The sequence below is a fragment of the Amblyomma americanum genome, chromosome 4, assembly GCF_052857255.1.
Source record: "Amblyomma americanum isolate KBUSLIRL-KWMA chromosome 4, ASM5285725v1, whole genome shotgun sequence".
Taxonomy (NCBI): Eukaryota; Metazoa; Arthropoda; class Arachnida; order Ixodida; family Ixodidae; genus Amblyomma; species Amblyomma americanum.
The window spans coordinates 165,051,894-165,077,312 of NC_135500.1; the positions used below are offsets into that span (position 1 = coordinate 165,051,894).

Consider the following 25,419-nt stretch of genomic DNA (forward strand, 5'->3'; position numbering starts at 1 on the left):
CCGCATAGCGAGTAAACTGCCCATCGTGGCAGGTGGCAGTTAAATTACTGATTGATCGCTCGGGAGAGAAATCCGGGGTCACTGCTAGCCCATCAGTGGCAGCACCTGCCATTGCAGGGCAGTGTCTCATCGCTTAACCGCTGCACCATAGCGTCAGAAGTGGTACGAGGGCTCCCAGGGATCTATGAATGTGAAGTAGAAAATGGCCAATTCTGCATATATGGAAATTACCCATTACGCTTTCGCACCATATCTTTAAGGCAGAGAAGTGTCCCCTCCAGTTTTTTTCTTTTGCTACAGGCGATACCACAACTGGAGTTCCTGCGTACTAAAAAAATGCAGTTTTAAATAAGACTATATCGAGGTAGTTTTAAAAAATAATGGGCTTTTAAACACAAAGCAGCACTGAGGTCTATGAGCGAAGCCGTAGTCGAGTGCTTAAGATTTACATCGACCTTCGGGAGCTGGTTAACGTGACAAGGAATTTCACCTATAATATCGAGCGTTTCTTCATTTCACCTCTACTAAAAGCCGGCCGTTGCGGCTGGAAATTGAACCCGAGATATAGGGTTACGTAACACAATGTGATAATCACTGTAACCACCGTGCGGGGTTCCTGTGGCTTTTTTTGTTTGATGCTGTGTATGACAGTACATTCATACCATCTGCCGTTTACTCCCAGTGTCTGCAGTCGGTTGAGAAGAGGCCGCAATGGCGACGCAGGAACATCGCTCGAAGCAAAGCCTGCCGTCACCAGTGGATGTTGAACACGGCGACTCGCAGGTTGTTCCGTTCTATGAAGACCGTGTTGTATTCATCACTGGAGGAACAGGCTTTATAGGGAAGGTCAGCATACTTATTGCGCCTGAATACATGAGAAACCTGTCGCTTACACGTGACAAATGCATGAGTGTTAATAGACTTCGAGATGCTTTTGCACTTTGCATGCCTGCGGTGTACAAAAAGGCAACCAAGGTTTTAAATGATACGGAGTCCTCCGAGCCTAGTGAAACTAATTGAGTGCTGTTGAGAGCCGCGTGGAATAGTCTGCAGTGTTTTTTTCGTTCTCTAAAGTTGATTGATTAGTAAAGGCGAATTAGCTAACTTTTAAAATATTTTTTTCAGGCATAGAGTGTCAAGAAGTTGTACATCGTCTTCAGAAACAGATGGCTGAAATGTTGGCACCATGGTACCGTTTACACAGCTTTATTAGGCACGGTGTACACACATGCGGACGCCAACTAAACCTAGTTAGAATACCGTTTACAAGGCGAACTTCAACCTTTAATCTGAGTGCCTTAAACATACGAACTCTTTTAATTCATTCGCTCCTTAAAATGCCCGGTTGGAGTACCTCTGAAGTGCTGGGACCAATTGCCGAAAAAAAAAAGCATCAGATTTAATCGCATTTGAAATTAATATTGTAATAGTGTAGTCACATACAAGAAGGCATCTGTGAATAAGCGCAACCGACCAAGCAGTGAAAGCCCACAGGCGTTCTTAAGGAAGCCTCATAGAAGCCTCGGAGCCGATAGATCAATGTACTTCTCTGGGTGCAATCAATGGCCCCAACATGTAAGCCCGCCAAGCAAGAAACAGCACAGGCGTGAAGACTGCACATCGAAGCGCCGTATTCGGTGCAGGAAATGCGGAATCTTTCGTGGCTGAAGCATTGCCACTTCATGATATTGCAAATTCTTCATGATGTTGCAACTTCATGATATTGCAAGTTCTTATCAACGCGTGAATCAGTGGGAGGTGACGCTGGCCAGCGGCACCCTGGAAGACCAGGAGGCGCTAGTCGCCATCGCCAAAGCATCGGCGGAAGCCACTGGAGTCTTGGACTGAGGACCCCGCCCACAATCCGCTGCGGTCTTCTTTTTACAATTAAATGTTTATCCTCTCTCTCTCAACACGTGAATATTCGAACACCAGTGCATTTTAACTCGTTTAATTTCTTCGCAGAGCACGTTATTTTAAGGAATGGGTACATAACTTTAGGCGTGATTCTACATGTTTTTACGTCGTCAGTACCAATGACCTGCTGTAATCACGAGTCTCTGTAATCTATTCATGTTTTCCCTCTGTTAAAACATTATGTTTATCGATTTATATACACTGTGTATAATCTCGCTAAACTTGTACGCGTTCCAGGTACTGCTGGAGAAATTGCTGCGATCGTGTCCCGGAGTGAAGCGCGTCTACATCCTGGTACGATGCAAGCGCGGAGAGGAACCGCAGGCCAGGGTGGAAACGCTGCTCAACATGCCGGTAAATTCCCGCGTGCGCTGCGCGACGTCAGTGCACGTGAAAAAAACCCTAGGTGGTCGACATTTATCCGAAGCCTCTCAGTACGACGTCTCTCATAGCCCACGTGTCCTTTCGGGAGATTAAACTCCACAGTTCGCAAATCTCTGCGTGTAGGCATTATCTGAGCACAGGGTGACAGTTTCTTCATTTGTTGACCGCGCATACAAAAGGCCAGTACGCAAGATGTTAATAAAGTTCCGCGGTTCCACATTATATACCATGTACTGGGACGCAAGCAGGGATTTCAAGTTCCGCTGGTAAAACAGTGCATACAAGCAGTTATGCATGTTATATCAAGTTATCAACGAAGGGTTCATTTTTCTGCAATGGCGTTTACGGCCGATCAAGTTCTGTGACCTTTGTCAATGGGCCAAAAATTGAAAAAACACGCACAACTGACGAAAGCGCAGCTAACAATTCCTTCTTTTAACTATATTATTGATGGATTTGGTGAATAGTGATGATGATTTTTGGGATGACTTTAGTAATGATTTTAGCGCTGAATTCTTTTCTAATGAGAGACATTGCCACCTAGTGACATTATTTCGCTACCATCACGCCAAATTTTGTGTTGTTCTGCGGAACCAACATTAGTGGCAGAATCAGCTAGGGATGCTCGTTCGCTTTCCGTCTGGAGCCGAATGACCTGTACCAATTGCGTCACAATCCTCAAGGCATCTCGCAATACTTTTTGAACACCGTAACTTAACACTGTCAGTTGCAAAATCGTGTTATAGACATCTCAGCTAAATATTACAGCTGCAAACGTAGAAAGGAACGCAAAATGACGTCGAAAAAATGCCTTGCGCTGTCATTCGACTTCTATAAACTCGCTTCCTTCTCGTGGAATCTGTCTAAGTGTATAAGTTTGGAAACGGCTATACGCCAGACAATTTCGGACGCCACTATAATGTCCCGCAGGAACTCCACGAAAATACAACCTAATACCGAGGCTTTTTTTTTTTTTTGCAACCGGCAAATATTGCCCTAAAATTGGCAGCATATTCTTGATATAGTATAGACGTAAGAATAACGTATATTGGAAGAAAATAATAACATAATCTAAACAGGCTAATAGACGGTGCAAAATAGCAAACTGGTGCAAACTTCTTATGATGGATGGCGACAGCCGCACGGTTTCTTCGGGTATAGGGAACCCAAGCTGGAGTTTCCCTCCGCGACTGCAGCGCTGGTTCCTCCACTAGCGGAGAGGCGCGGCCCTACGCAAGCGTCACGGCTGCCGGCAAAGCTGGCGGAGCTGTAGCGACCGATTGAAGGGCGTACAGAACAAAAGAATAAAAGTGGAGATTTTCGCCGGAAATGTGGGTTTTGTCATTTTTGTATTCTTCAATTCCAGAGCTTGTAAGGAATCTATACAAAAGCTTTTGTTGTCATCTGCACTTTAGAAATTCAATCTAGCGTCGGTGAATGTCGCAGGCTGATTCAAAGCGCCCTCAGAGCTCTCGCACGGGACGGATGATAGAGTTAGCGTAATGTTCGGCCTTCGTTAAAAACAATGTTTGTCAGTCTTCTTCAATGTACATCGTCTATAACCTAGGGCTAGGTTAGATATTAAGCACGACAATAAAGGCAAACTTGAAATTTTAGGAACAGTGAAATCGAATTGGCTAGAAAAAAAGAAATCAAGAAAAAAAGGAAACGAAAAGGAAAGAAAGCTGCAAACTTCCGCACACAAAAACAATCAAACATTTTTTTTCCACCATTACGTCTGTTATTCACATGTCTTCCCATGACTTTGTCGCTTAAAATTAACATCTTTATGACCCGGAAAATACCATAATCGAAGAAGAAGACTCTCCAGGCATTCGATAAATGGGAACAAGGCGCCGCTTCTTCCAGCCGAGAGGCAGATGCAGTAATAATTGGTGTCCAGTTAGGATGACGACATATTCGCTTGTTCGATGCTCATCAATAAAGAAGGCCTCATTTTTACCGGTGTATTATGGTTTATGATCGATGCCTCGCAGTACTTCGCACGAATGATGTCGAACGGTGCCCTGCACTTTAAACAAGAGTGACTGATGCGCAAGTACCCCGTACGATGCCGAGGATCGGGACAGAGTTGGAACAACGGAAGCCCTTGCTATTCTGGAATTGATTTTAGCAAAAGTTGCGTAAAATGCAAGAAAAGCTGATCATTGCTCGTGGTTTCCACACAAGGAGCATAGAGAAAACGAGGAGTGCCCGTCCTGAGCTCATGAGTTGAAGCCGCTGAGCTGCTGCGAGGACGAGAAAGGTCCCACACACGTTACTGATGACTCTAAATTTCGCACCCTTGAAACAAAGTGAGGCATATGAAAACTCCGAATCCCGTGTTCTCATTTCTTGTTTCTTTGGGGGAAGCTGATAAGTGAAAAAGAAACTATCGTTTTAATTTTAGACAGCAGTGTGCTTTCAGTGAATCTCTTCTGGTACAGAATTTTATGAGGAAGGGAATTCCGAACATAATAGTCATTTTATAATTTTAAAACCATTTTTCTACAGCGAAAGATTCAAATCTTTAATTGTTTTTCTCAACTAGCAAAGTATCGCCGACAATTATAAGTGCCTTTGCAGGAAAAGCAGAAAAGTGGAAAGCTTACGGCACCCCATGCTTTGTGCATTTCTAATGCCATGCGGAACACATTTTGACTTTTATTTTTTTTCAAGTAAAGTTATTGGACCCAGAAAGTGTCAGGAAAATTTCGCGAACGCTTCTAAAGTTGACCTTTTCTGATTCTAGTGTCCCTCCTTATGCCCAGACATCATATGACTATTCGAGGAATTCGAGACAGCATCTTTTAATGGGGCTAGTAATGCATTGGCATTAAAAATATGGTGATCATAAAAATGGGTCCACAGTAGACGACAGAATTAGAAGCCGATCTTTGCTTTCATTTATACTAGAAAAACTGCGATTAGCTTTCTTTTGGGAGACTACAAAACGCTTTGATTGTTGAAAACAAAGTTAAAACACCCGAATGTTGCCTTTGTTTGTCTGCAGATGACAAAAATTAAAGGCTTCAGACGAACTGTAACATGAGGCAAACGAACGTATACTTATTTGGGAGCGCACTGAGTGCAATCAAACACGTGTGGCGGGCAGAAAACAGCGTCAAACCTTCGCTACAGATTTTCTTAAACTTTAGCAGCTGCGTCTGACAAGATACTCACAGAATGCCAGGTAAACAAACATGCGGCAAAGATTGAGGCACGACACCTTGAACAAAAGAGAAATTATGCTTTAAGCCTAGCCTATCACCCTTTGCTTTCGTTGCGGTTTTTCTTGCCCAGGTATTTGATCGCCTTAAGCAAGAGCAGCCGGGGTCCCTCGACAAGGTCAGGGTGATGGCAGGAGACCTGACTCTTCCGAACCTCGGACTCAGCGATGACGACCAGGCCGCCTTAGTCGACGAAGTATCTGTCGTCTTCCACATGGGCGCTACAGTAAGGTTTGACGAGCCTCTAAAGTAAGTTGGGGAAACTCGAATCTCGTTTCATATGTTGCAACCTTTTCTGCATCAAAGGCCTGAAGGGCGAATATATAAAAGAAGTCTGACTTACGGCCAAAAAGAGAAAGACTTCTCGATGGGGATAACAGAAAACAAAAGCTTTCGCCTGCTGAGCTTCATGGAAAAGTACAGCATTCACGATTACCTTTCGCCTATAGGTAGTCCTAATACCTGCCTTATGGCAAGTCTTTGAATAAAAAAATAGCTGTGGTTGCATGGCTGCGTTCACAAACGCCGCACACACTGCCGGACTGATTGTCTGTAAAGCGTCAAGGAAATGCCGGAGGCCTAATGGGGCAGTTGCCACCTGCCACGGTGTGAAGATTGTGATGACGTCTGTAAGTCACATGACCTGCCACGGGACACCACGTGACATCTGTCACGTGACTGACCTGACGCTACCCTCTGAAGCTTTCGCTTCAAAAGAAATTTGTACCCTCTGACGGCACTAAACTCAGTTTCGAAAGCAACCTCATCTGTGTTTTGGTTTCCTTCAGCACGTAATAGCATGGAAAATAACCTGTCGCCTTAAAGTGTCTGGCTACATATGCGTGGCAAGGTTCCCAATTATCTTTTACCCAATTCGCAGTCAAGTAGACGCCAGTGTCACTGTATACATTAGATGTATCTGCAGGCTGGTGGCCCAATAAGTAGTGTTAGAGCCACTTTGTGGCAAACAACAAACCAAACATCTTTTTTTTTCCTTTCAGTACAAAGTGTACATTTTGAGAACTTTGTTTTTAAATATTTCATGCATAATTCTTATCGTAGCATCATTAATTCGACTCCGAGTTGTCTTCATTTTCTTCTTTTACAGGCGGGTGGTTGAGATCAATGTTTTGGGTACACGGGCTGTCCTGGATCTTTGTAGGAAGATGTCGAAGCTTTGTGTAAGTAATCGCATGCTTTGCGAAATTAAATAAAGCATCGAAGCAACCTGTGCAGTTAATATTAATATCTATACTCCATATGGCTATTTATTGACACTGAAGTGGAAGCCACAGGGCGGACCGCTTTTAAGGGGAACATTTTAGCGCTACAATCGCTTCTTCGCGCATCACCACTTGGACGCGTTTTGGATTGGCAAAGTCCAGGAAGTGCGACAGTATGCCTGTTGCGAGAGCAGCCAACACACGCGCTTTAAGGTTCATGCCAAGTGTATTCCACTTTATAAGTCTGCCAAACCAGGGACCGAAATGGCCACGTAATCCCGCGCGCAAGTACTTTTCATGTATTTGAATATCCTTTACAGATTTTCATCTGGCTGGGTTTGCATAAAGAAGGCAGCTCTGGCATCAGTTAAGAGTTTGTTTTGAAAGAGAGAGAGTATTTTGCTTTATTTAACACATAAATCATACATTAAAATTTGATGGTCCCAGCAAAGCTAGTTTGGGCCCATTGTCACGCACGCTTTGCAGCAAATTAACATGCTAGGAATTCAAACAGTGAAAATGCATGCCAATCATAACGCGAAAAACAGAAAAATAAACAAACGAAATAAATACTGCGTTGAAAAGGAAACCTAAACTTTATAGCAGAAATTCGAACCCTTGGTCAGGGCGACTCTGCAGAAGTGGCCGAGTTAATCCAGGAACGTTGGCATTTTCTTTTGAACTCCTCCTGACTGCCTCGCAACTGTCACACTGGTCGCTGCGATGGCACGATACACGATAGCAAAACAGCCAGCCACCCGAAGTTCTCGCATGTAGAACGCCTATTGCGAATTCTACTCTTGATTTATTACCGCCAACTTTAGCTTTTGCTTAAGGGGTGTCTGTAAGGTGCAACGTAAGGAAACGCAGTGCGTGATGGTTTTAATAATCTCTTGTTATTTTGTGTCTGCAGCTAAGCATAGTTGAAAAGTTAGCCATATAACTTGGAAAAATGGGCTCTGATGTCGCTAAAAGTAAAAAAGCGCGCTGCACTTAAAGCAAGCTTTCGCGAATGAGTATCCATTTCTTCCGAGAGTGCACCGTGTTACAGATGGGCTTTTCGTGCTGGTTTGGAGAAATTTCGCTCATTATTGTGAAAACAATAGGACAACAAAGGTCAGTTTAATTCGTTTTTGCGAGAATCTCAATATTGCACGAAAATTTTGTGCCGATGAAATTTAGGCAGCCCGGTAGGAGTAGAGCTAGATCTATGGAAAGTTTGAAGGCTCCCCCTGCAATAAACTTCCTAAATAGCACACGATCTAAGGCACCTGTGAGTCCCACATGGGAAAGTTGGCCCTTTACTATCTTTGTCGTCCCCCAGCAGGCAATAAATGGGCAAGCTCAAATTTGGCTCGCCCTTTTAGGTATTTCATGGGTTCCATATCGGCGAGGCAATGGCTGATTGAGCCCACGTTCTTACGTCTGGCCTACACGAAGCCTCGTCAGCTTCAGGGGTAGACTAAGATGTGGGCTTCATGCGGGAAACTCTTCGTCAAACCCAGTTGAAATTGTCCACAAAAGCGCTGTAGGTTCCACATCGGCCGTGGCGGGCCTGGGAAATAGGCGTGGCTGCATGGTGCCCACATAATTTCCTTGCCTAGTATTCTAGGGCTGATGCAACGTAAATATGGGCTCTGTGCGGGAAAAAACGCTGCAAGACCAAATAGGACTACCGAAGCAATGCCGCCGTTCGCCCCTACATCGGCCATAGCGGAGCTAACGCGCCGGCGTACTTGCATGCAATATTGTGTATGCTTTCATAATAATTAGGAATTAGGATTGTACGCGCGAGGAGTTTCTCTTGTGATTGATTTTTACAACAGTTGTCGGCATGTTATCTCGATTACAAAAAGTATTCATTTTAGGGTCTCAGCCTGACGAGTATGTCTCGCACTGTCATTTTCTCTTTGCGCGCTTTACGTTACCCACCTGAATTTCCGCTGCGCTGCTACGGACTTCCATGCTGGAAATCCAGTATAAATAAAGCGGCCACAAACACGGGCACTCTACGCCGCGGGGCCTTCTAATCGAACAGCAATAAGCATGATGTGTTTTTGATACCCGTTTCCTGGAAACCAAGGCGAATATTGCCCGGGAAACGCAGTGAATCAGGGGGTGCGCATGACACTGAAGCTGACACCGAGCATGAAGGAAAATTTCCGAAATTTCCGCATTGATGATATCCAGTTGAGCGGTTACGATTCGCCTCCACATCGTTCGGAAGCGGCAGTGCTGGTACGACGCGCTTTCAGGCTATAGAGGATGTTTGCGCGATCAAGTTTTTGTTTTTGTGCGCAAACAGCGAGCAGACGCAATGCGTCTTTAAAAGAAGAACGCTTAGTCCCGCTTGGCAGTCGGTGCCGTAGATCTATAATAATAATAATAATAATAATAATAATAATAATAATAATAATAATAATAATAATAATAATAATAATAATAATAATAATAATAATAATAATAATAATAATAATAATTGATTTTTGGGAAAGGAAATGGCGCAGTATCTGTCTCATATATCGTTGGACACCTGAACCGCACCGTAAGGGTAGGGATAAAGGAGAGAGTGAAAGAAGAAAAGAAGAGAGAGGTGCCGTAGTGGAGGGCTCCGGAATAATTTCGACCACCCGGGGATCTTTAACGTGCACTGACATCGCACAGCACACGGCGCCTCAGTGTTCTGCCTCCATAAAAACGCAGCCGCCGCGGTCGGGTTCGGACCCGGGTAGATCCGTCGTTGTGCATTTTAGAACAAATGCTGCCACACGACTACCGGGTGAACGCCACTGACGCTCTACGTGTCCAGATAAGTACACCATGCAGGGGGGCAACCTCTTTGAGAGAGAGTTATCCTAGAATGTGCTGAGCCTTTCTTCAAGGAATTTCCTCCTTGACACTACTCGTGAAGATCGGACAGGCTGCGACTTTTTTGAGCGTGAACTGCTGTGGTTCATCGCGGACTTACTGTGCTTGTTCGTCCTGCGTGGTTAGATTCCTCTACCTGCTCTTCCCCAGGCTCTTGTCCATCTATCAACAGCATACTTCAACTGGAGGCAGAAGGAAGTGCACGAGATGGTGTACCCTTCCCCTGTAGATACGCAGAAGTTAATCGAAGCTACTCGGTAAGTAGCCCTAAACGTAGTTGCCGCTTCGTAGCGTACATAAAGTAATGTTCCGTAATTCCGGAATGGTTATGCTACCTAATGCTCCCAAATATATATTTCAAGAAAATATATATCGTGGCAATACACAGATTCCTCACAGAACTGCCCTTACATGTATAAAAACCTCTTCCTCAAAGCGCGAAATGTCAAGAAGGAAAGTTTTGCGCTGTTTTGTTTACAGATGCGTCAATGAGAAGACTTTGGATACCATGGGTGAGTTCTTAGTTGGGCAGCCGAACGATTACGTTATGGCCAAGGCAGTGACTGAATCACTGCTCCTGGATGAGCGAGGAACACTTCCGGTGGCTATAGTCCGGCCGTCCATCGTCACAGCCTCATGGAAAGAGCCATTTCCGGTGAGGCTTCATCATATTTTGAAGTCATGGTCGTTTTTCATTACAACGATGCAAGGATATGTCGTATGCTGTTCTGCGTTTGTTTTTCAAAAACTTGTTTCATGGTTTAGAGCAATAGCAGAAACTAAAAACAAGTCTATACCTGCTCTGTTTTTCAAGAAATCAGGGTGATCTACTGAACTTTGGTGAACTTGACCTTAATCTCTTGCGCTGATCTTGTTCTTTAAGGGCTGGGTAGACAACTTTAATGGCTGCACCGGTATCATAGCATCCGTAAGTACTGATTACTTAAATGAATATTTTTGATTTCCAAATCGTTGCATTTGTGAATGACAGTGAACTAGAGTGCTGAGTGCGGTGAGTGATGATTTTTTTTCCTTTTCATACGTTTTTTAGGTAGGCATGGGCCTACTACCATCGGTTATGGGAAGAAAGAGTTGCACAGCTGACTTGATCCCCGTGGACGTTGCAGCAAACGTGCTGATATGCGTTGCTTGGCAGATCGCCACAACTAGGTGACAGTCAAACTGCATGTTTCTTTAGGCATAGAATATGGCTATCTGTTCTTTTCTAATAGGTTACGGAGGACCGCATGTTTTTTGGTATGCGTAGCATCAAAGTAGTCGTGTCATATGGAGGCTTAACGACAAAATTTGTAAATAAGGCGAGGTACGAGTATTTTTGGCTCTCTGAAGTATTTTCACCAAGCAAAGTTACAGACCATGGCTGCTTCCTTGATGCTTACAGAATGGCCGCCAGATTCTGGAAGCAGGGTTAATTTTTCAGGTCATAGCTATCGTAACTACATTTGAAATTTACGTCAACTTGTAAACTGACAAACAGGAACCTGATGATTCGTGTTTGCTGTACCTCATGCACAGAATGCGTAATTTACAAACTCACATTGTGTAGATTGGGACCTATTTACCTTCCCATTTTGCTTACTGTATGATCACTCTGCTTACTGAGCAACAGGGCAAATGTGCATCCTATGAGTGCCGGCCTTAGCGTACCTCCTGTATCTTACCGAGGGGTTCCCGTTTCTCTGAAGATAAAGTTGCTTTGAAGCTACTGAAAGAGCGTCAACTGTGCCATTTTTGTTTATTGTCTGAAACACGTATCTATGCAGACCAAGCTACTTGAGAGTGTACAACTGTACTGGCACCGTCTTCCAACGACACAATTGGGGCGAAGTGAAAAATGAAGTACAAAGGGTCGTTCTGCAATACCCACTACCAAACGCGATCTTCTTCCCCTGCTTTGCGGTGAACAGCACTCAACTGCTGCATTATCTCGTCCTCTTCATCCTGAGGTACCTGCCGGCGTACATTGGAGACCTGGCATTGCTATCCGTTAAACGGCAGCCCAGGTTGGTCTTCTTATTAATAAGGAATCATTTCTAGGCTATGTCGACGGGGTGTGTCACCAAATCGCGTCACCAAAACGTATCTGCAGCGATTGTGACGTTCTCAAAAGAGGTAGTATGAAATTAATAATTGTGACCAATAAAGGACGATGTGAGAATGATGCACAAAAACTTTGATGTCAGTAGGATGATGGCTTATTTAATTAGAGCCAATATTGTAAAAAATCTTGAAATAGCGTGGACGTCGATCTAGTAAGTGGACGGGAAGACAGCCGTGGACGGCCAAATAGTGAAAAAATAGGCAAAAAAGAGAAAATAAAGTTTGAAATCAATTGAAATGTGTTTCGTGAGTGATTCTTAAGTAAACAAAAAAGTTTGAGTGATTTAGATTAATTCGTCAATTAATTAGATGCAAACGTAAAAGGACTCAAAGAGCGGCAAAGAGAGGCAACGAGTGTCGAAGAAGCGTCAATGCTTTCGCATTCGTCCAATGCGGGTAGCCGCAGTGATCGCTAACGCTTTTCTTTAAGGGCTCAAGTTTTATGATCTTAGATCACTGCATCATTCGTACAACAGCCCAAAAAATTGCTCGCCATCTTTCTCGATCACTTCGTGGAGTATGTGACACTATCAGCAAGCTTTCATTGTTGTTTTGTTATTGTTAAATGATGGAGGAGTAAGGTGGCGCGAAAAATGTGTTTTTTATGTCCTGTAGCCTATGTGTTACACTTCATCTAGAGCGCTATATAACGTCTGTGTTCAATGTGGCTTCTTTTTACGGGTAATGTGACACTCGAGAGGAAAGCGCCGTGAAGGCACTGAAAGATTGATGCGTTAGGAGGACTCAGGTGTAACGAAATGCTGTGATGAGAGGGGCCACCGTAATGTACTAGGGCAAGTCATAGCTATGTAACAAGGATGAAGAGTAACCAATCAATTTATTGTCCCCATCTTCCTACTTTTCAGGCTGGTGGCGCAGTATCGGAAGGTTCGTAAAAGCTTAGACGCCCTGCAGTTCTACACGACCAACACCTGGGTGTTTCGAACGGGAAATCTTGTTGGACTTGTCAATGACCTCCCGCCAACAGACAAGCAGGTGCGCTTACCATAACTTATTCTCATCGGAGCTACTGCAACGGAAACGTGACCTTTAGAGCGCTGAATCAACTCAACACGGCCAATGTCACTAGAGGGGATAAAGCCAGAGGGCCGCGAAGGGTCCGCTGCCAGGAAAAGAAAAAAGCGTAACGTTTTTACTACTGTCTGCGACAAACACATACAAAAAAAGAAATAAATACGTCGTATCGTGAAGGCATACGCAGCTCATTTGGGCAAATAGCCCCTTTTTCAGATGACATCGAAAACGAGTCCAGTGCGCTGTAGACTCTTTCATGTCATGCTTTTTAAGGATTGCAGAACTTTAGTAACAAACAGGAGGTATTTTATTAACGTTATTTATTTTCAACATACTGCTAACCTCATGCAGGAAGTCGTCGAAGGAAAGAGAATGAAAAATGCATACATTCCGGTTTCTGTGGACGAAAGTAAACAACAACAAAAACGAAACGAAAATGCAACAAGAGCACGGTTAGAGCCTTCAATCGTAACGTTGGTTACTGCGTGTCTATGCAATTGCACCGAGTGATTGAGGTGGCTTCACCATAGGAGCGTGCTCAACACTGGGGCAGCGGTCTTAGTTGTAATTACACGAACGTCACAGAGGCAGAATGCAGATTGTGTAAAAAAAAACACTTACCGACAGAATACCCATAGTTATCCGCGTCTACACTGCACCGCCATGCATACATGCATTCTCAGATCATGACCACGTGAACATCAATTTTACAAGTAGCTCTAATTGGAACGGGAACCGTCAGTTGTCACACAAATAATACTGTTACTACTCTTTCTCTGGAGTTGAAAAGTCGGATGGTGATAATCTGTCCAGAGAAAAACTTACTAAAACAAAGGAAGAAGCGTATTTTACATACATACTAAAAGTTACTTGAGAATGGCTTAGCAATATGCAATTGGCTGATCACGTTGCCTTGCTAATTGACTCAGAGGATGAATTGCAAAGCATGGTAGAGGACCTATGCAAGCAAAGCAAGACGGTGGGTCAGAACATTAATATGCAGAAAACTTAAATCACGTTCAACAGTCTCGGACAGGAGCAGCAGAACCTTAGAAGTGGTAAGGAAATAAATCAACTTAAAGGAGGTAGCGACCGCAGATCCGGCCCATAAGAAAAAGCTACTAAGAGAATAAGAATGCCGTACATTCCGCCGATACCTTCAGGTGATGAATAGCAGTTTACCAAAAACACTGAAGAGGAAGATATATAAAAGCTGTATCTTATCGGTACTCACCTATGGGGCAGAAACGTGGAGAATAGATAATAAGCTTGAACTTAAATTGAGAACAACGGAGCGGGCAATGGAAATGAATACGACATATGTTCAGCCTTAAGAGAGGAAGAGAAGAGAATTATCACATAACAAGCACAAGTTGATGATACTCTAGTCAAAATCGAGAAGAAATGGGCATGGACAGGGCATGCGATGCGATGGCAAGGTATCGATGGTCAGTAGGGTAACATACTGTATTCCTGGAGAAGACAAGCGTAGCGGGGTCGTCTGAAGGTTAGGTGGGCGGATGCGGTTATGAAGTTTGCAAGGATAAGGTGGCCGCAGCTCCCACAATGCAGCGTTAATTGAAGGGAGGGAGGCATTTGTCCTGCAGTGGACGTAGTCAGGCAGATAATGACGGCGGCATCAGAGTAAGTTGCTGTGCGAGTTCATGACGTACCATGCTTAAAGAACACAGCACAAATAAACGGGACACAAGACGGACAGACATGCACGCGCGCTGTTCCCTCGCGAAAATCGTCCACGAACTTTCTGTATACTTTTTACAGACTCTTTTTCCTTCCTATAGATATTTCCTTTTATCTATTCGTAGTCTAGAGACTGTCTGTAGGACTGGTGTATAGAAAGTTTATAGACTTTATTGGGAAAAATTTATGAACCATCAATGGACTGTCGAAAGAAATTTTTGTAAGGGCGTAAACAGATAAGCTCGGAATGCTGTATTCACAGAGAGGCTAACACATGTAGACGAATCGCGAATAACAAACACGAAAAGAGGGCCAGATGTGCTAAAAAAAAAGTGCACTAAAGTGCGTTGCTGGGCGAGCTGAGGATTTAACATTGTGAGCGCAAATAAACTTGACAGAAAAAAAAAAGCATGCCTGGTTTCGACTTCTACTACTGCCTCTTCTACTGCCCGGCTTATTGGTGCTGTGCTCGTTTGCAATAATGATGATGATGATGACGACACTTACAGTTACGGAGTTATCAATGGTTGAATGCGCACAATATGTTCCCTTTAGTATTGTAGTGGCAATTATAGGTGCCCCCAAAAAACCCCGTGGCATGCGAACGGAGAAAGAAACTATCATTGCGGCTCGCTTAAGCGCGGACGCGCATACGCAGAGTATAGGTGTCCGTGATATATGCAGCTGAACACTGGCATACATTTCAAGTGCACCGTATTAGCACCCCGGGTGAAGTAGCGCAAGTTTTCGGTAGACTCGAGCTCCATTTAATTTCTTAGGCGCATGTATATTCCCAGTGGCGCGAACTTACCGACAAACATGTCCAGATGTCCCGATGTCTGTTATATTGCTTACTTTTCTCTCAGCGGTGGGGCTTTTTCCCGAGCATATTCACTACTTCACTAAAGGAGGTCGTTTAAACGCCATACTACAAGCCCATTATTTAGGAGGTGCTATTGAAACGTGTTATCTAAGAATAGTCATGTCCGAAAAATGAAAAAATTGGAATGGTCGTTGAAAACATCAAATGATACATTAAAAAGGTATTAAAACAGTCTCATAATGTTTAAAATGTCATGTTTTGCGTTTTTCAGCAAACACTCTTGGTTTTTACGTTAAGAACGATGTGTTATGTTTCCGGGTTTAGTGTCGCAGAATATTACGCCCCACTATGACTGGCCCGATATGCACGGCTTCTACAGCGCAAACTTTCACTTTGTGGTACTAGATTGGATCTGTAAAAACACATATCTGATACCCACATTGTACCGCAGTTGTTCACCATTGACGTCCGGAAGATGAACTGGCATCTGTACTGGGACCAGTACATATTAGGCGTTCGTAGGCACCTCTTCAGGGCTGATGATACAGAGCTACCACAGGCACGAAAGCGGCTGAGATGGTAAGGACTTGCACGGATTCGAAGCATGTTTTTCACTTGCAGATTTACATGTTTTAGCTCCCGGCGTTATAGAATTCTGCCCGCGTATAACACGGCTTGGAGTCCAGCATAAATCAAGCTGTACGCAATATTACTCACATTCAACTGCAAGAAAATAAAATCGCCGTAAAGACTTGAGGTTCCCTATATTTAAAGCTACCGCTGGAAAATCTTTCCCCACTTTATGAGAATGAAACGAGCCCAGTATGTTACGGAGTCACCTCACGTACAAATAATTATTTTTGATTACATCATTTCAAATTGTATAATTAATACGTGTTAACCTTAAAACCACCACCAACACGTGCATTATTTAAATGAGAAAGTTGTAAAGTGCCACAAGAAGTTCTTAATGGCATTGTTCTTTCACACCAGTTACATATTCAAAATATTTCATTGGTCAAAGCTAGCTTTAGCACAGAGTGCTGGAGTAAGCAGTGTTGTTAAATAGAGCAGTGTAGTTATAGGGCTTAAAGCTCGCGCCTTAAATAAGCCATCGCCATGTGAAACCGACACGCACATGTACACGCGAAGAGGCACGAGGCGTGGCCAGGCGCACCGCGGTAAGACAGAGAGAAACATTTGGTTGAAAAGCAAAGATTTTTCCCAGCCTGAAAAATTCGCAGACATGCTACTCTACGTGGGGGAGGAAATGGGGATAGAAAGATGAATGGAGATAGATGCAAAAATTATGCGGGATAAAAGTAAAAGAGCGATGTTAGAATGCGGAAGAGAAAAGGAACCTCACTTGTGTTCAGGGAAATTACTGCCTTTCGCTACACGCGGGCCAGGCGTGAGCAAAAAAGGAGAAACCACGTGAACGGTGGCAGAGCTGTTTGGCATCGATATTGGCAGTGCGTCCTCCTTAAGTTGATCGCACATGCATTTCCGTCAGACTCCAGGGACCCCCCTTGGCTTCGACGGAGTCAGGCTGTCTAAGTGAGGGAGTTAGCACACTCGAACCGTTTAATCAATCAATATATCAATCGATCAACTAATTAATTAATTAATTCTGATGGTAAGTGGCTACCGGCGCACAATTTTGCGCCTAGGCTCTCTATGTTGACTAAAGCAAAGCGCGGCTTCCCCTATTTGTGGTCATTGCCACGTGAACATGCTGCAGATCGAAAGACAGGCGATCAGAAAAACATGTAACACGACTCCTTTATTCCCTAACTTGAGCTCACAAAAACAATACGGCGGCGGCGACGGTGTGGCGGACGCTACATCTGTTAGCAGAACAGATCCAGCAACGTTGTTGTTGTTGCTGAGAGGAAGAATGAAAAGGAAAGTGCACTGGCCTGCCCACTGGCTCAAGCTGAGCCACAACCGCTGCCACGTGCTTGAAGTAGAAGAGTCCAAAGATAAGAGAGGAAAGATTAGGGAAGACGCGCGCGCGCTAATACGTTCCGGGCCGATCCCGGAGGCAGCGCAATACCAGGCCAACCAGTTCCGGAGTGCCTGAAGCACTCCGCCATATTTCCAAAAATAAATTTAGTATCTTGGGTCCACATGGGACCCGTGGCAGACATTAAATCAGAACCAACCAACCATCCAGCACCGATTGCCTCCATGCTATTTATATCGAGTGCAGCTGCGCCTTTGTCGACCGTGACGGCACCTGCTGGCCCCGCGTTCTTCTGCGCGTTCCGTCCGCACTGCCGGCGTTACCAGCGCTGCGCCGTCGCGAGGATGACAGCGTTGTCATCAGCCCATGGGCCCACGTTGCTCGTAAGACGATCACAACATCACCCAGACTGCCTGCCACCGCGCATAATAGGAGCGCCCTCTAGCGGCTTCCCTGCTGAAAAAAGGGGCAGTTAACCCGAGTAGACGTGCGAAACCACGTGTTCATTCTTCGCCTCTTCTTTCTGGCATCTGCATGGGCGGGGAACTGCATTTCTTGCTCTTCCTCGTCGCACCCTCTCTGCGCTCTCCCAAATTTTTCCTCTCCCATTGGCTACAGCTGGCGCGACAGTCCTCGGAACTAACCCGAGCTTACTCGAGTTACTCCGATGCTTCACAACAGACAAGACAAGATTCTTGCTCGGGGTTGGTACGTCTGGAGTAGGGATTTCATACGAAAAGCTTTGTGTGGCGGAAATGCGTTTTCGAACAGGCTAAAATATTGGGGAGGGCGCACTGAGCATATCTCAACAACACGCCGCCAGATAACGCTGACACAGCGCTGCCACTGTTTCCATGGTCTCTCCCTTTCTGCTAACGCCTGTTCATGTAGACCCGCCATGGTAGCTAGATATGTGTTATATCAGTAACAGCATGAGTGACAGGAGGTCCAGAGGGCAGCTGGACTAGCCATCTATCAGAAATATAATAGCGATAATGATTGTTAGGCGGAAAAGAACGGGCAGACGCTGTCGCCGACTGTGATCTGCATGAACGGGTGCGCACACAACCGGAACGAAAAACGGGACAGTAATTTCATCGTTGTACGAGTCACTTGGCCCTTCGAAGAGAGATACAAAGCAACCTTTTTCTTTTTTCTCGATTTCTTTCTTCTGTCATTTGAAACCAAATAATTTAGAGTCATCAACTGTGGCTTTAACGCCAGAACACTGTGGGGCCCGTGATTAACAGAATTCGCGAACGCAGAGCTTGAACAGCATTTGCTGTCCGGCTGTAGTCAAGTAACGACAAGGAAGCGGTCTTGCGTATAGACATGACCCTCAGAAGAAACATGCACAGTGACGTCTGCTTCGTTGATTTTGCACCGCACTTCAACGACCATCAGAAAATGCTATGAGTCATTGAAGTACACTCAATGACACAAGCATTCCACTGCGTAATAAAAACAGTTCCGTTAGCCTACCAAAGTACGCTTTCACTGAGTTTTGTTACCAGCTCATGAGCCCATAGTAATCACACTTTGATTTATATGATGTCAAAATACGGTGGCCCTGTCGGCGCCAGTACAATCGGTCAAAAATAGGCCGAAGAATCCTCATAGTTTCTTCGTGGGCGCTGACGACAAAGGGTGGCAAAATAGAAAGGCGTGCGGCAAGAACCCCATCTCTCAAGACCCAACGTTCTGGCAGCGTTTGCCCTTTTGAAGTAGCAGCAGTCTCTAAGAGAGTCCGTGAGCTACTCTAGTCTCACGCGTCTCCAGCGCTTCGGAGGCATTGCTCAGACCATATACGGAGAAGGACATTCAATAGAAAGCTGCAGTTTTTGACATTCGTTATTTTTTTCCAAAGCTCTTCAGCTTTGCAACTAAAACTCCTATTGCATCCTAGCAGTCCAAACAAATATAAAAACACAAGTGATTATAACTGATCAGTTATTGAAGTTTAAGGAGCAACTAACCGTGCACTAAGCAAAAAGCAATGGAACTTGAGTTTTGTATTTTGGGAATGCCTCAGTAATTACTACACGTCGGTTGAAGTTCCGTGAACGTTTGAGAAGCCATCATTCACACATCAACTTGGTGAGCGGCCAACACTCAGGCAGATAAATAAAATGTACCGCATGAATGAATCTGCTGGGCCGTATTATCAATGTTACTTGGTATGAAAAGGACGTCAGAACAAACGAAGGAAATGGGCTGCCACAGGATGAGACAGCATCATTCTGCTCCGAAGAGGAGGTAAGGCCGGAAGAATAATAAAAAAATATAAAAGTATCCATGAGCGATAACGCGCAGCTAAAGATCAGCATGTGTTTACAAGCGTAGGGGGCGCTCGAGGACGCCGAAGGGTACAACCGTTCCGGTGCTTACAACACAAGGCCATGAATTAGAGACAGAATAAAATTATCTCTCACCATGGGTAAACGACGGACAGATATGCACGGAAAAGTACGATCATTCTGTTAGGGCATAAGGACGAAGGGATGCCCGGATTATGAAACATAAGGCATTGTGTGGGTACAACAAATACGAAGTACTGAGAGCTATTTCGAAAGAAATAATGGTGCCAAGGCTTATTTTAGGGAATGCTGTTTTGTGCACAAGGGCAGAAGTATGGTCGAGATCAGAAATAAATCAGACAGCTGTTGGAAGATTAGGACTAGATGCCCACGGCAAAGGCACAAACGAGGCAGTAAAGGGAGGTACCGGCTGGGCATCGTTCGAAGCACGGGAAGCTCAGAGTAAAATGTTATAAGAATGCCGGACGGTAACGGGTATGGCACCTAGGGTATTTAAATACTCATACAGAAAGAGCGTTTACCAACATTGGTGGAAGAGTACTATGAAGCTAACCTGTAAAGACGGAGAAATAAAGACCTTAAACGACAGGTAACTAACGCAGAAGGTAAAAATTGGATTAGTTCAATGGAAGCGAAGCAGAGTGTAGAACTATATCGAACTTAGAAAATGCAGATCTGGAAAAAATCGCCCTAAGATAACTCAAGAGGCAGTGCCTACTCTTTGAAGATAGATCAAGGTGTATTTGCAGCTACAAAAAGAAATATTAGCAAGAAGATGACACGTGTGCAGTGTGTGGTAAATCTATCCCAGCGGTTAACCTCGCCGGTGACGGCAGCACAACCGCATCTCGCTAACGTCACATATGGGTGTTGGTCTATACTTACAATTCCTCATAACGCTGTACACAATGCGGTGTCTCGGTGCGCATTCGTTGACATTACTATGCCTCTCACGCCCGGCGCATTACACTGCTAAGGCGCACTACTATTTATGCAGAAGCATAATTTAGTCAAACTAGTCGTGCAGATAAAATGATGTTCAACAGTGCTGAACAATTTTGAACCAATTCTGGCATTCCATTGGCCCTTGCGCCATGAAAATAAGTTCTCCTCCTTAATATCCGCAGTCTGATCGGCAGTCCATGCGCATGACATCGCACCGCTACTATACACGGAGCGCGACTCGTGAGGAAACACCGTAGCTCCTGGCGACGGCAACAATGCATGGCTCACTCTAAGCCGCTGTTTGTCTGCTTTCGGTCTCGTTTTTCTAATCAAAGGAGTGCAGTCTAACTTTGTGTCCAAGTGTGTTCCTGGCCCGAAATCCTGTTCGCGATGGCTAGTTCTGCTAGTCTAGGCAGTTGGTGCGAAGTGAAAGTTATATTGTTACGTGGTGGCAAGCCAAGGAAAGCACGACATGATGACAGAATGAAGATATGATTTAATGGCTCAAGGGCCTAGCGCGAGCACTCCGTCCCGCGCCACTGCACTCTTCTTCGTCTTCATAACATGACCCCGGTCCTCAGAGCGATCGTCCCGATCGATTGCTTGAATTACAAATGGTGAGGTGACGATGACGATGATCAGGAAGGATAGAAGAAGATGAAAGGCTTGCCACCAAGATGAAGGAGATGATCTTATAAATGGTTGCCCCCGGAGCTTCAGGTCCAGCGGTCGGTCACCCACTGCCGAAGGTCAAGGGTTGAGGGATCGCCGCACAGCCTGGGCGGGGGTGCCGTCTTGGTTCGGGTCGTAGTCGGGTCATCGTACGTCTGGTCCTGGTCGTCGTGTCTTGTATTCGGGGCTGGGGGCGGGACGGGGGAAAGCGGCTGGTCGGTTCTGGTCAGTTCGAGCTGGGGTTGACTCGGGCGGCGGAGCCCAGGTCCCCTCGGCCGACGACGAAGGCGAGCAGAAGGCGGCGATGCTCCGGGGACTAGGATGACGATGAGAACCCAGCACCTCACACCAAATGTTACGTGGTGGCAAGCCAAGGAAAGCACGACATGATTACAGAATGAAGATATGATTTAATGGCTCAAGGGCCTAGCGCGAGCACTCCGTCCCGCGCCACTGCACTCTTCTTCGTCTTCATAACAATATCACCGAAGGTGGTGCGTCTAGAACGCTTTGTCTAGAAAAGAAAGTCAATTTTTTCACTTTTATTTATTATTTTCTTTTTAAGAATAGACAGGACTAAAAGCCGTGACAATGACTTGTCGTGTGTCATGGCCCCTTAAAATCTGGCATTCACAGATATATGGCTTTTTATTGTACTGTCGGGGACAAAAGCATCCAGGACGCGTCATCGAGAACCGAAGCTGATAGCTCTGGGATTAGCCGCGGGCTTGAGATAATACTTGTCGAGGTGAAAGTCAGACTCGCTTGCTTTTGTGAGTGCTAGCAATAGCAGGTGATCGCTAAAATTGTTGCAGCTATTAGCCAAAATTGCGTGTCGCAGATCCTGGGGAATTTTTTCCCCCATATCACAACTGTTTCGCAGATTGTTTCGCCATCGCGATATCTTTACATCAGGGTAGCGAAAATCAATCAGGATTTCTTTATTACCCTAATATCATTAAAAAAATTCGCGCTCTCATCACCCGTTTCCTAGAGTTATCTTACCACACTTTTGGCTCTATTTCGGAAATGCCACGACACAGTGTTCCTGTGGAGGTTAGTACGGGCTACGAACGTGATAGAAATTACAGCACAGGTCATGCGTGCGGGAACAGGGACACAAAGCGTGAGGTTCTTGAGTTATACTTGCACAGGAAATTATTTACTCGCCACCACGAGAAACTTACAATTTTAGGAGAGCATTATGGTCGTTCTAAGCTAGATAACATCACCCTGAGTATCTTTCTTCTGTTTCCCAGGCTCCACGCCATGCGCTGGCTCACGAATTTTGTCCTGGCCGCTGTTTTGTTCCGACTGGTGACGACGTCTGCTGGATGGGAGGTCTGCTGCACGGTGTGCACATACGTTCTCGGCCTCTGCAAACTCCCTTGCCTCAAGTGGCCTCTGTGATAACGGCCCCACACCGGCGGCGACACGGCACTGTCGTCGCATGAAGGGAGGAGCCGAGAGGCAGTGAAGGCGAACTATGAGTGGAATTAACACTGTAACAGTAGCTTGGTTTGGGCTAGTTGGTAACAGTTCTTAGAAAACATAGCGCAAAATTAGACGTGGTGGCTTTTCGAAATATAAAGTTGCAAGTTAGCGCCTGTCCTGTCCACTTCTGTGTCGTCCGTGTCCTTTTTGCGCTATGTTTTCTAAGGAATTAACACTGTTCACCACCTTGCTAAGGAACTGCCGAAGTTCCTGTTTGGTGGTGACCTAGGTTTTGAAAGAATAGCGGCTTGCTATTGTTTGATTTGAACTTGTTCTTCTGAAAACTTTGGTAAATTTGTTTTGTGCCATGTATGACGTCAGAAATGAACTATGGCTTAAACATGCACATGTCACAAACCCCGTCTTTTCTGTGTGCCAGCTGTGATGTAGTCGCAAATGTCCCTAGTGCGCCTCAAGCTACTCTGTGCTTTTGAGGGCAGTAGTAGGAGTTTGAAAATATTTTGTGGAGATAGCTTCATTACGGTAGCGTTTCGAGCCTTCAACGTGGCGGCGCCGTGGCGGTGGTGCCACCCTGTGGCTGCGCTGCCACGCCATGGCTGCGCTGCCACGCTGTCACGTGGTTGGCCACGCGGTGGAGAGCAACTTCCGGCTGCTCACATGGTTGGTCACGTGACCAGCCACGTGGTGCGGAGCAGCTGCTGCTGCCGATGGAGCGGCGCACCGGCGAAACCGAGCTGCAACAGCTGTGCGCATGCGCCTTGTCAAGTGGGACGAAGATGAAGAAGGAACGCGCAGAGAAACGGAGAGGAGAAGAAGAAGAAGAAGAAACGGAGCGGCGAAAGACTGACTTTGCAATTCAACTGAACAAGTTCCACTCGGCCAGCTGTAGCTATCGAAGTAGAACGTTCTTGCGAGCTAGTAGAACGTTCTTGTGGGCGTCACCCCAGGTTTAACCAGAGCTAAACCACCGCCATTTTTTAAAGTATTTTTGTTACCAGTAAGGATTCATTCGTTGAATAGGGGAGCGAGAACGTGCTTTTCGACATTATATAAGGGTGATGTAACAGCGCGACAGAAAGGAGGGACACAGTGACGAGAAAGGGACAGCAGCGATAATGTGTTGCAACAAAGAATACGATGAACCAAACACACTGTAACGAGAATATGGCAGCCTTGAAAGCTTTCTGCTGCATCTCTTCGCTGCTAAGAAGAAATTGGCCCTCCCTAATGCCGAATGGAGGCATAAATGTTTGTCACAGTGATCATTTATGCAATAACAGGAGTATATTACGCAACTTTATTGCCAAGCAACGATCGGAGATTTGTTAGTCATAGATGCTTGACAAAACAGGAACACCTGGAAGAACTTATGAATGACGACTGAGTATGAATGACGACAGAGGCTGTTTAGTCATTGAAGGATTCATGACCGGCATATGCTTTGGCTATGGTACTCCGAGCATAACGTTGGCCAAACTCACGAGCTGGATGCTGTTACAAACCCGTCTTACGTACGATGTGCTTTTAAAATTCTGTTTTAGACTTTTTTGGCGCCCAATGTAGCTTCTTCTTTGGGGCCAGTAAACTAAAATATAGCATGGGGTCATTATCACTGAAATCGAAAGTGTATACTTGTTTCCTGTACGTTTTATTTTTTCTTCCTCCTATGCTTCCTAAAGATAGTTATGCTCCTATACACTCCTGGTTGTACTCGGGTGTAATGCATGGTGGAATGCTTTGTCTTGTTGTGGTTTCCCGAATTTAGTCAAGATGTTCAAATAACAGTTATACACAAAAGTCTGCAGTCACATGTACTAAATAAAGCTGAACTGAATTGAATCTCTACACAGCCATTTATGTGCTTCTTTCATCGTAAGGGGCAGAGAAACCCGGAAATTTTGCTCGATACCTCTGATCAGTTCTCGTTGCGTTAACGGCAAATCAGCAAGCAGGCCGTGAGAAACTTTCTGTTTGGAGTAAAATCGATGTGCAAACTAATCACCTGTATAAGACATTAGCTACCTTTTATGCGCAGTAATTGTGCGCAATGTGGTTACCTGCCACCAGCATACAAGTAACAACACCTCAAATACGCTGCAGTTCAACAGCAAACGTTTATAAATCATGCTTGTAGATCACAAGTTGAAAGCGTCGATATCTTTCTATAGAGAAAGAGGCTATCTGGGGCATGTGGGAGCGTCACAAAAGAACAAACTACTTTAAGGTGATCTTGCAAGAGAAAAAGGGTGACAGAAAGAATAAGCAAGATATATTAGAAAAAATAACGTGATTCGAACGAAAGGAAGCGGCTACTGAAGAACCTTCGTCGAAGAAGCGTCGAAAGTCCCTTTTGGCTAAACAAAGACAACAAATGCTGTTTTTTACATTATAGACAGGCCAAATAGTGAGCGCACCGATGAGAAGCAGGAAAGCGAGATGCGATCTTTTGCACTGCTGCAAGCAGTCCTTAAAATAAAGACTTATCCTAGGACACGGATATATTACACGGGGGACGGGAAGTTGAATGAGTGAATGGATGTAATCGACGGCATGTCTGCCATGGCTACCGGAGGCCTCCATGGCGAATGTCAGGTCACCTCGCGCTCCAAAGTAGTCGTCATCGATCCGGTGGCTTAATGTCTGGTTGGAGAGACATAAAGGTGCAAGCGCAGGTAAGAAGCGGCTGCCTGAAGCGTTGTGCGGACAGACTCGAATATGAGCGTAGATAGAAACAAATCAATAGAAAAAAAAGCACAAAATT

At 45.0% G+C, this 25,419-nt stretch overlaps 1 protein-coding gene across 3 annotated transcripts in view; it reads left to right on the forward strand.

Moving 5' to 3' along the window:
* LOC144128616 (fatty acyl-CoA reductase 1-like) overlaps nucleotides 1-24,495 on the forward strand; it is a 37,508-nt gene extending 13,013 nt beyond the window's left edge. For 2 of the 3 annotated variants that reach the window (XM_077662151.1, XM_077662150.1), the window contains exons 3-14: nucleotides 683-846; nucleotides 2,155-2,271; nucleotides 5,605-5,780; nucleotides 6,640-6,712; nucleotides 9,773-9,879; nucleotides 10,103-10,277; nucleotides 10,506-10,550; nucleotides 10,674-10,792; nucleotides 11,407-11,646; nucleotides 12,610-12,739; nucleotides 15,754-15,881; nucleotides 22,463-24,495. In XM_077662151.1, the coding sequence (XP_077518277.1) occupies nucleotides 712-846; nucleotides 2,155-2,271; nucleotides 5,605-5,780; nucleotides 6,640-6,712; nucleotides 9,773-9,879; nucleotides 10,103-10,277; nucleotides 10,506-10,550; nucleotides 10,674-10,792; nucleotides 11,407-11,646; nucleotides 12,610-12,739; nucleotides 15,754-15,881; nucleotides 22,463-22,613 (1,596 nt within the window). In that variant the 5' untranslated portion in view covers nucleotides 683-711 and the 3' untranslated portion in view covers nucleotides 22,614-24,495. The remainder of the gene's footprint in view (nucleotides 1-682; nucleotides 847-2,154; nucleotides 2,272-5,604; nucleotides 5,781-6,639; nucleotides 6,713-9,772; nucleotides 9,880-10,102; nucleotides 10,278-10,505; nucleotides 10,551-10,673; nucleotides 10,793-11,406; nucleotides 11,647-12,609; nucleotides 12,740-15,753; nucleotides 15,882-22,462) is intronic. The other variant, XM_077662152.1, reaches the window with a different exon arrangement.
* The last annotated feature ends 924 nt before the right edge of the window (nucleotides 24,496-25,419 follow it).